The sequence below is a fragment of the Ptychodera flava genome, chromosome 15 (assembly GCF_041260155.1).
Source record: "Ptychodera flava strain L36383 chromosome 15, AS_Pfla_20210202, whole genome shotgun sequence".
Taxonomy (NCBI): domain Eukaryota; kingdom Metazoa; phylum Hemichordata; class Enteropneusta; family Ptychoderidae; genus Ptychodera; species Ptychodera flava.
In genome coordinates, this window is record NC_091942.1 from 25,274,041 (window position 1) to 25,285,769 (window position 11,729).

The 11,729-nt window shown below is 37.8% G+C and overlaps 1 protein-coding gene across 1 annotated transcript; it reads left to right on the forward strand.

The window, feature by feature from the left end:
• The first annotated feature begins 2,229 nt into the window (after positions 1 to 2,229).
• LOC139151655 (BMP-binding endothelial regulator protein-like) lies at positions 2,230 to 10,943 on the forward strand. The gene is made up of 10 exons (XM_070724588.1): positions 2,230 to 2,376; positions 3,175 to 3,208; positions 3,696 to 3,815; positions 4,828 to 4,953; positions 6,465 to 6,575; positions 6,815 to 6,940; positions 7,532 to 7,801; positions 8,341 to 8,585; positions 9,681 to 9,967; positions 10,552 to 10,943. The coding sequence occupies exons 1-10, from the start codon at positions 2,302 to 2,304 to the stop codon at positions 10,559 to 10,561; spliced, it is 1,404 nt and encodes a 467-aa protein (XP_070580689.1). The 5' UTR covers positions 2,230 to 2,301; the 3' UTR covers positions 10,562 to 10,943.
• Positions 10,944 to 11,729: the final 786 nt, after the last annotated feature.

Here is an 11,729-nt window from a genome sequence, read left to right on the forward strand (position 1 = left end):
TCTCCTTCGGTAGTTGCAACTGTCTCCAACGTTTTTGTCCGGCATGGCCATCTGACAATTCATGCCACCAATTTCAAGAAAATACATATTTAAACTCCAGGGAAGCTATTGAGCAAAAGGATAAAAGGATATGAAAGAATAAATCTGGTAACATAGTACAAATTCTGGACGAAAGGCATGGCCTATTGCTTTCCTAATAATATTTATAATAGTGTGTTTTACCATAGGAATGAACAACAACCCTGACCGTGATGAGATTGCCTATTGCTTTCCTAATAATATTTATAATAGTGTGTTTTACCATAGGAATGAACAAAACCCCTGATACCACGGACAAATACTTGAGTTTTTATGGGCCCTAAAAATACGTGCATATTTGCCCGCGTGAGCCCACCACTTTCCATCGTCGTAAGCGACTAGTGCCTTGGTGGCAGCTACAGGGCCTCACTTACGCTTCACGACGTGGAGAGTAGAAACTTAGTAAGGTAAATGTTTATTACTTCTCCATGATACCACCTGTGCTAAGCGCGCCATTATTTCACATAATAGCAATGGCTAAACTACAGCATTTCCAATTAATGGGATATCCTGGAAAATAGGTTTATTAAAACGTTGTTTGCGTTCCTATACAGTGCAATGCGATATCGTGCAGAAGAAAAATAAAACCCTAACTTGTGAGGCTCGTTTCAACTGGCATAACCGGTTGCAATTGTGGGGGTGAATCACCGTCTTTAAGGGTCTTGTCACAATAGAATTATTGTCTGTGATGCCACCTGTGCTAGACGATCCATTATTGCATAGAACAATCAATCGCCAGAATACAGCCGTTTCAATTACATAGGATAACCAGAGAAATTGTATTCATAAAAAGAACTGTACGCTCTATTAGTCACTGTGATATCTGTTTCTGATTAGCATGGAGTGAAATATGAAGTCCCCTCACTGTTCTGTAGAATTTCCAACCCTCCTCCACATTACCTTTCCTTTTTTACGCCATCGCTAGTATCTTTCTCCATGTCAATGTCTTCAATTGAGCTAGTTTCATAAACTCAAATTTACAAAATCTCGATTAATTCATAATTTAGTTGATAAATGAACAAGAACATTACATACGTATCTACCTTATCTTTCAGAGTTATAGTGTTTTAAATTATTTTGGGCAAAATAACAACAAAAATTGTTGAAACCGCTTGTGAGGCACCAGGACTAGAACATTCACAGCTAAAATCATGGTTTTATATCAAAACGAATTTGAACTATTTGTGTAAATAATCGTTTTTGCATCCTGGCTTTGTTTATTTTTACTTTTTCCTGACCATGATGACATATCTAAAATTACTATTCACTCAGTTTGTTTTAAATTTTATAGTTCAAAAATTAGAATCGATGTCTCTGCTTGCAGCTATACGGGAAGAATCCTGACATATGAACAGAAAGTATTCGTGTCTTCTTTTTATTTTCACGACACGTCTCATTCGAGTCATATATTATGGCAACCTGAAATGCTAACGATCCAAAGAGGTCGTCCACTTACATTTTCCTCCTTGGCAGAAATGTTCCCTGTGTTTTTTCTGCTCTAAGCGACTGTCGATATCAGTGGCAAACTATGCAAGCCTTGTATTGGCCAAAGGACTGACAACAATTTTACATTTTTCAAATTCACACAGGCGAAATGTAAAACAACAACGGAAGTTAAAACTTTCACTCCATAGTTTCGACTCAACGTTATTTTGTCCGTATTCTAAATATGTAGTACAAACTAAGCAGTTTGATTTTTGCTATTATTAAAAAAGTGTAAGGTCCTATTCTTAAATTAAAAGTTTCCAAAAGAAAGAGAGATCGATTTGAATTTCCAGATCTACACTGAATTGTATCTCGGGACAGGGGCTTTGATGTAAACTTTTATGGATTTCATCAGATACAACGAACCGCACGTTGCAAATGTCGTTCAGCGTGTTGCGATCTCAGACTCGGGGCGGGGTTGGGTCCTAGCTTGAGGTTTACCCATGCCAAGCGGAGCAGCGACAGAGAGTGCCAGCTGTCACATGCGTCACAGACAAAGAAGAACATGTAGAACTGTAATCGGTAACTATGGCAGAACCAACAGGACGCTGTACCATATGTGCTGACAGAATAGGAGTGCAATATAAGAGCTTTTGTTTGTATTTTTAATGAAATTTTCATACTTTTAGATTATACTGTTGTTAAATACATAAATAGAGGATCAGTTGAGTGGCTCAGTACCAGTCTGACCATCGTTGAAGATACTTTCCGAGAGAGAAACACTGTGGTCTGCTGAAGATGAAGCAACATACTCTCCAACTGATCGTCATTCTCAGTCTGAGTGTAAGCCTTGTGTTGACAGAGGATAGCAATGTGAGTATTCCGTGTATTTTAAGTTTGATTATTACGATGAGACAGATTTTATCAATGTGAGTCAAGGATTATTCCAATACGATCATTATTCGCTTCGTCACCGATTTCGTATCTTAATTCAGCGATTTATATCATTTTTTTCTATTGGGGTAACATCTATTTTTATGAGAAGCTTCGTAAGTTTTGTTAACTTTGTTATGTTATCTTCTCAGGAATCACCAGTCTTGGTTTCACACCACCATTCTTTATATACTCATTGATTAAATACAACTATTGTACATGGTATGTTCTACCATAGACCCCGGAGAGAATGGTTTTACCTTCTTCAGGTATACAGAATAGAATTACATCACTCGGCAAATTGTTACTCGGACGAAAAGAGGGGCTCAGAATCGATTCTTTTCGTCACAGCCTAAAACGGATTTTCCTAAGATGCGATGAAATGCGCATAGGCCACTGACTCCTACATTTCATTTTACCCGGTATGAAGATGAATGGACTCGACTACATATCTATCCTCCCCCAAAAAATACGACATTGCGCAAAAATACAATGCAAGGTAGAGTTTTCTAAACGTGACGAAACACTTAGGGACATGCGTGTATCGAATCACCGGTATATGTCCCTTATGATGCGATGGTGATCCTACCAATTGGAAAATATAATAATCACCACTTTCTCATCCTTGTTAAAGCACCTTGAAATTAAACAGACACGCGTGCTATACTATACTCTCCCAATACGTACATATCATGACTCGATTGTGAAAATATTGTCAAAAGTTTTATTTTTTTGCAGCAAGTCTCCAGTGATTTAAGTGTGGACAAAAGAGGTGGGTTTCATTACAACTAAATGAAATACTACTTTTTCTGCACTGTCGTGTTAGTACGATAAATCGCACATTTGAGTTTTGTGAGTTTAAAACAAGGAAAAGTACACGCACTCGTCTTCCCCATAATTCTTTAAGCATAATGACAAGATTTTTCACTCAGTGTGCACTATAAAAATCTGTATCTTTCCTACGGGCTTGCGGTCATTTTACTATATTGGCCATTTGAAGCCATGCATTACCGATTATTAAATGTTACTATTGTGGAAACGAGGATTCTGACTCGCAAATTACAGAAACAAAGAATTGACACATGAGATGTGTGGCGATACATTTCGAAATGAAAGTTACAGAGAGAATGTGACGATACGATAAACCAGTAAACCGATTACATTCGAGGCACCGGTGGAAAACTCAAACCGTCATAGCTTGATTTAAAAAATAATGAGTTTAAGTTGGCAATGTCTGTTTTTCACTGTTATGGTCGAAGATGCCATACTCCGGGACTGCAACCCCACCTCATCGGGCTCGAGATGTATCATCGGGTGCCCAAGAGAGAACAGGATACCTGGTAACTGTCCGGTCGGAAAGTGTTGCAGACAACCACCAAGTGAGTCATTGGGACGTATAGGGTATAACAGTTATAACAGTTAAGCCATTGACTAGTATCGGTAATTTGTGGGAAAAAAATATTATATATATAGATGTGTATATTGTGTATATATTATATATATATATATATATATATATATATATATATATATATATATATATATATCGAAGTATACAGCCGTCGTCGTGGGAAATTACAGTGCTCGATGCTAAAGCAGAGCGTCATAAACAATAACACAAATTACTTTAAGTACAAAGTAATGATATCTGTTACTTAAGTTTCATGCATCGTGCAATCTTCAGAAATAAGAAGAGAAAGGATTCTTAGATCAACAGTCCTGCATATGTAAGATTGAGACGTACCAATGTATTTGTAAGTGGTGTCAAAATTTGATATTTAATATTTCTTTTGTTGGCAACATTTTGAAACCAACTCAAAGCGTTTGTTTAACAGCGGAGATATGTAAGCACACACACACAAACATATATATATATATATATATATATATATATATATATATATATATACATGTATCTTTGTGTGTTTGTGTGTGTATGTATGTATATAAAGCAAAGCGTTATAAATAACAATATATTATAATATATATATATATATATATATATATATATATATATATATATATACACATATATATAAGAGTGAGACAGACAGAAAAGAACTTCAAACATTTACTCTTAGATTAAACGAGAAACAAAGCTTATGAGAAGAAGGATTTAGTACAAGTGGTAGTTGTCTTGGAGAGAAAGCTAGATGAGTAGATAACGTGGCTGAGAAGAATGGATAAAACGGAGGTTGATCCGGACTCTGAATATGAATGTTATGATCACATGCTGGACGTGGTAATTCTACTATTTGTCCGAGTCGAATTTCGTCAATTCGTCACCGACATGCGTTGATGGCCTTAGCCACCCCAAATTGTTGAAATACTGTAAAGCTATGAAAGCCGCAAAACACACGCGCATACTCACACCTTTTCTCTCCACTTTAGATAGCAATGCCTGCACTAAATACCAGGGAACATGCATAGATCCTGCCGACTGCAAAGACCCTGGCTATGCCTTACCATGGCGATGTCCTGGCGGAAATTTCAATGTCTGCTGCATCGCCGTTGGAGGTATGTAGTACCCCATGAGTGAGATCAATAGTATTTTTTCAGTTAATCGAAAAACATATGCTCAATGTTTCACTTGAACATCGTTTGCCTAACGAGCAATTTGGCGTACGACCTAACCTGCAGAGGTTTCAATTTGAAGATTATCAAGTCGATGGAAGTATCAAATTAAAAGTTTAAATGGCAGTTTTTCCCGCCATATTTTTTAAAAACTTCATCTTTCTATGTAATCTACAGTCCATCTCATCTAAATGTGATATCATAGCGGTCTAGTACAACATTGCGCACGCCATCGTTTGCACTTTAGTAAAGAGGCGGTTAGCTCAACAGAATGTACAACCTACTGTAGATATCATCTTAATGTATGATATCTTTTGAGTCCGTACAACCTTGCTGTACAAATACTCTACCCCATTATTTTTCAGGTGGGTAAAGCATTGGTTTGCTCGATAGGATGGATATTTAGTAGACTATATCAGGCAGATTTAGTCACACATTTTTGTATTTAAATTAGAATCTTTACTGTTCAAAGTTTTACTTTTGTGTTATTGTACGATGAGGTGTGAAAAATCCATTCACTGTACTAACTTTAAATCAATGGTTTTATTTTAAAGTGATTTTCGAGAAAAACAGTGACTTTTCGTCGTACATTGATAGAAAATAAAGCATGGCTACCCCATCTTTCTAACATTTGATTCTTCTCATATGACAGAATTCTAAAATCCCTGGCAAAAGCCTCCTAGTATTCCATGCGTTGCTCTCTGGCTTGACCTTGTGTACAAATATGTTTCACTGTCATGAGCGTCCTATGACCCAAACTCATCTTCAACTACATCAGAGTCAGAGCTATCACTGTCACTGACGGTATGCAGTGACAATGACACTTCTCGTATAGGTAGTAGCAAGGCAGTAGCTGTATTGACGTTGTATTTTGACAATATTTTTGTTCAGTTTGTAGAGTTGTCCAGTATTCAGCTTGCCAACACTGCCTGTGTATGTGTACCATGCATTAGTATCATTGACAAATAACTTACAGTCTAGCCTCTAATTCACTTATCACCAATATTTAGATATGAAGGCCTTGTTGACAGACTTAATATTGTGTGTTTTGGCATGCCGTAGAGAGACACCAAGAAACTGCATTTGATACATTGCAAAGAAATTTTGAAACATTATCAACAGTTGCAGCTTCTGCCTCGTCACTAGGCTAACTTATTGTTTTTAATAAAAATTTAATGGTATTCATACATTTTTTTTAGATTTTTTGAAATTAAAGACATGAAACGTGACAAAACTGTTCTATATTTTTCAAATCATTACTAACATAAGAACGATTTGATGACACAAAATGTTGGGAACCATATTTTCAGGTGCCCCTATAGGCAGAGCAAAATTTTCAAGCCCCCCCTCGACGACCCTAAGAATATTCGAAACCCCTACTCCCCGAATTCCTCCAGCTCCTCACCATTTTTGTGAACGCAGCCGTAATACATATAATTTCATTTTTCTCAAAGCGATTGCATGCGGCAACGGTGGAAGGTGTATAGTTGATTGCCCACGCCACAATAGGGTCATTCCAGGAGAATGTCCGAGGAAGACAGGGAAATGCTGCAAACCACCAACAGGTAACAGAATATTTCACAAACCTATTAACAAAATTGTTTTTCTGACTGTTTAGGTACGATTACCTGCATCAATGCATCTTTATTCTTTAACACTGCAAGTGAAACACAAATGGCGCCTTGTTTTTTCATATATGTCAATGCGTTATTATAAATCATGGTGCCAATGTTCTGTCCCAACGTTTTTATTATCCACAAACTAACATCAACGATCACATCACTTTTCTGTTCTTCTCCTGTAGACGACGTAGCGTGCAACAAAGAATTTGGAAACTGTGTACAGCGTGCTCAATGCGCGCCGCCTCCGAAATACTACTTACCTTGGCGGTGTCGCGGTGATGAGGACCGCGTTTGCTGTCATGATCCACATTAGTGCATCTCTCTCTCTCTCTCTCTCTCTCTCTCTCTCTCTCTCTCTCTCTCTCTCTCTCTCTCTCTCTCTCTCTCTCTCTCTCTCTCTCTCTCTTTCTCTCTCTCTCTCTCTTGTCTTTTGCTATTGATCTGTTTTCGCCCGACTCGACCCCATATTGGCCAATGCATGCAATAGGACCTTCTTCCCTCCATAACATCCTCCAGTAAAATTTTTAGGTGTATAGTGGCGACTTGAACTGTACAAGGTGAAGTCAAAGAATTCTTCCAATTTTGATTGTTTTCGATGACCTTTAAATTTAGCCGCAAGTGTTACCCGTTTTCAAATTGTGTTTTTATTACATCGTGAATACATCTTCAAAATAATATTGAGTGCTCGTTACCTTCCAATTACAATGACTGAGCATTGCATATAATAATCATTAATGTTATAACAGCATGTTAATAACAGCAACAATCAGTCAAACTCTGCTTAAATTGTCTTACTAAGAAAATCTTAAAAACAATATATTTCTGTTACTGGCCTTACGACAGAGTATTACGTCGTACACTGGATTGGTGTAAATTGCGTTGCATTGTTTATTTTCAAGGTTTCGTGTTGATAATAAAGTGGCTAGACTGCCTTTGGCGAAAAATCGAGGCAACTTTCTACTGTCTGTCGAATGTACGTGTGAGAGTCAGTTGCATACTCTACTTCTACTCGAATGACACTGAGGTAAGTCGAGAAACCATAGAGTTGCAGCCTGGTCAACCGTTCATAACGAAGAACTTTACGGTGCCAAGCTGCTACGAAGACTACCTGCTCGTATGGACAGTTCATTCGGATCCCGAACACACGGGCTATGTCGTCCTCTACCGATGTAAGTTGTTTATTAATTAATTAATCGTTATTTGTCTGTTGCTGAGTATGTATGTATGTATGTATGTATGTATGTATGTATGTATGTATGTATGTATGTATGTATGTATGTATGTATGTATGTATGTATGTATGTATGTCTATTTCCCTATATCTACCTCTCTATATAATTATCTATCATCAACCTATCATGTGCCTATGTGTTATCATATATCGTAAAGTAGAATAAAATAGTTATCGACTTTACAAATTGTTATCATGCCGAATATCACATTCTTTGTTACATACACTTACTCAGATCTTAAATTGTGTTTTCATTAATATGAAGTTTTTATCAGCTAGTTGGCTGCTGGGCTGATTAAGGTATTTTTCTATCTAGCAACAAGATAACTTGAATGCGCAAAACCGTTATTGATAAAACAACAAGCTTTGCAATGAGCTTTCATAATTGATTGTTTGACTCTCTAATATGTTCTCTGTAGTCAACTCCCTCTCACCTTATCACTGCCACTTACCGTAATGTGACGTGCTTCTTCCTAGGTGCCAATGCATGGGGCAAGAAGGATCCACACATGGTGACCTTCAGTGGACATAAGTACAGCTACCAAGGCTATTGTAGCTACACCTTGGTAAAGGACTGCAGGTCGAACAGCCCTGCCTTCGACATAACCGCCGACTTCCGCGGAAAGTACAATCCTATGGAGCCACCGACGAGGATGGTCGCCGTCAGTACAACAGTGAATGGCTATGACACCTACACTTTCCGTGATGATCATTCTGTCCTGGTGAGTTGATGTACTCTTATGAAGACACGGTCCTTCTTCCCCTGAGTATACCGTATATCACGTTCCCTGGCCCTCAAACGTTGTCCAGAGCAATCAGCCAAACACAAGATGAAATTATGCCAAAATACAAATTTCATATTTCGTTATTCGTGGTGAACATAATAATATACGAGATATAAATAAGATATGTTTGTGGTTAATATGGTGTTTGTGTTTATTGTTTTAACATTGTTACCAGTACCAGAATATGTACTGGAACAGAATTATTGTAACACGCCTTGTCCAAATTTTCCATCTGCTGTGATCTTTAAGTTACAGTCAAGTAGTACGCATCAAATTGCACACTGATACGTGCCAAGAGGAAATTACAGGTCAACAGTTTCCAAAAATATCAACCGTTAACAGTTCGCAACAACTAGCAGCTGTCGACTGGAGAGGCTTGAAAGTGTCGCCTACACGTACACTCATTTTGGAATGCGTAAAAAATGTTGCAGTGTCGTCTGCGACCAAGTTAATCGCCATGACAGCTGAGGAACTTCTAGATTTTTTGGCAAGAAATTGTATGAAGTGTCTTACAAAACACAGATTGACTGGCCGTGTTCAGGCAACAGCATACGTGTGCTTTTCCTCAAGAGTTGTCCAGATCAATTTGATTTCCTCGGCCCTTCGGCCTTGTGAAACAGACTGTTTCGAGGCGACTTTCAGTCCCTCGGGAAACAAATGTGTGAATGTTGTTACCCTTATGGCCAGTCAACATGTGTTTATTGCACTAAAGATTCAATGAAAAAGAACTTAACGATGTGATCATTGTTCGTGTATATATTATCATTTGTAATTAAATCGAATACTTATTCATTGTTGCTGTTGAAAAGAAGCACCAGTGGCACAATGATTAGGCTACTAAATGATACAATATAGGATCGAACGTAGCTCTCCTTTCCATACGTCGGTCCTGTGTTTCGTGCAGATTTGAAGGTCCAATTATTATGTTTCTCCATATTGGAATATACGTCACATAATCTGAGATCGGTCATCAGTGATCACCGTTCCATTCTCACAAGATTGTCCTTTGGATTTGATTTTTCACGACCGCAGCACAACGGCCAACTGGTACTGGAACGAGAACTCACCATCGCCGGCGGCATGGGACACATAACGGTGGAGGACGACAGCGTAGCACTCACCCTCGGAAAGGATGGAGTTTCACTGGAATGGATCTCAAAGGAACACGAAGCCTCTGTCACCATCGGGAACGACGACTTAGCCGGCAAGCTGTGTGGAATGTTGGGAGATGGGAGCCCTGTTAACGATCTGGTGAAGTCAGATGGTACTCCGACATCCAATGTAACCGAGTTTGCTAAAAGTTGGGAAATCCCGGGCAGGTAGGTATCCAAACCTCTGTCTAATACAAAAACAAGGAAAAACTAGTGTCTATGACAGTGTATGATGTGCCATTACAGACACATTTGACATGTATGAAATATTTGAGCAGAAACATGACACGCCAATACTCGTATACGACAAAGGATAGGGTAAAGCAATAACATGTACAACATTAATTTTTATTTTTAATTAATCACACACACACACACACACACACACACACATATATATATATATATATATATAGATATAGAGAGAGAGAGAGAGAGAGAGAGAGAGAGAGAGAGAGAGAGAGAGATCAATTGTGCATTCGTATGAATGAAATATGTCAGCTGGTTAATTCAATAAATCGTTCGTTCACGAGTGTGAAACAATATCAAACAGTGGGACACTTCATATTATACAGTGATGTGAATGTATGTATAAGATCGTTGACTGATAAAATTGAATGCTAGTTTCTCCATGACATAAATTAGTAGAATTCATTAATGTTATTTAAATTTAATATTTCTGATAATTTTGCCACTTTATTGATCTCTTTTGTAGATAGGGTTGCTCATTATTTCTCTATTGTATATTTCAGCTGTCCCTAAAATGTGGATTTGACAAATGGCACTGATTTCGTTTTCACCAGTAAAAAGGTTGAGTGGAAACGAAGCATGCCCCAAACTCTTAGCCATTCATCGAGTTCATGCTAACGGACATTGCATATTAATTAACGAGGTGGAGGATCTATTCAATTCAATGGTATTTTCACTTAATAACAGCTTCCGTCAAATGTTATGGCAATATGGGAATTCTTCGGCTTTTGTTCATCAACGTTACATGCAACTTAACTCCTAAAATTTTGCTTGGGATGGACAGGACATTTTTCCCTTATTGGTTTAATCAAAAGTTGTAAATTACAGCAATTTGAATTATCGTGGATTTATTAACTTGTTTATTTAGAAATAAAATGGCGTGGACAAGTAGTAAAGTTGTCTTGCGTGGACTGTCCTGATTATAAGTATCTTCACACATACAGATGTCTAGCTCCCCTAACAGTGTCGATCATACAAACACCACCACTACCACTACTTTACCTGAAGTCCACACTGTATATCTGACGATATCATTGATTTTTGCGATGATTTTGGAAAGTCTTAGAGGTTATCTAGCACAAGTTTTCTGAAACTGTCTAAAAATCTTTCTATCACCACCCTGTTGAGGCACCATCCGTTTGCCCACTACGAGGATTGAATCATTTAATGGAAGTGTAGCTCGTGCTAGCTGAAGAAATTCTGAGTGAATAGTTCCACACGAAATATATATACCGGTATATATATATATATATATATATATATATATATATATATATATATATATATATATAATATATATACCGGTATATATATATATAGGCAGGCATATTGCGAGGAATATTTGCCATTTGACAGGAAATCCATGCATCTCTCATGGCAAAGATTGTGTAAATATCGTACCATCCATGGTTATAGCGCTTAAAGAATGGATCATGCGTAAACCTGAGACACACATATACTCTCTCTCTCTCTCTCTCTCTCTCTCTCTCTCTCTCTCTCTCTCTCTCTCTCTCTCTCTCTCTCTCTCTCTCTCTCTTTCTCTCCGTATATACACCTGTCAGACATAATAAAAAAATATGTGTGTACGTCAAGTCACCTTATGGTGAACGTTGTCATGCTTACCGGTATCTTGAACCTTCGCACATTGAAAATAATTTGGCCTTTCATCATATTGATAGCA

Excerpts from the sequence above, each read along its gene's own strand:
- LOC139151655 (XM_070724588.1), top strand. The coding sequence starts at position 2,302 with ATGAAGCAACATACTCTCCAACTGATCGTCATTCTCAGTCTGAGTGTA. Across the intron at positions 4,954-6,464 it reads CTGCTGCATCGCCGTTGGAG|CGATTGCATGCGGCAACGGT; the intron begins GTATGTAGTACC and ends TTTTTCTCAAAG. Across the intron at positions 6,941-7,531 it reads CGTTTGCTGTCATGATCCAC|GTTTCGTGTTGATAATAAAG; the intron begins ATTAGTGCATCT and ends TTTATTTTCAAG.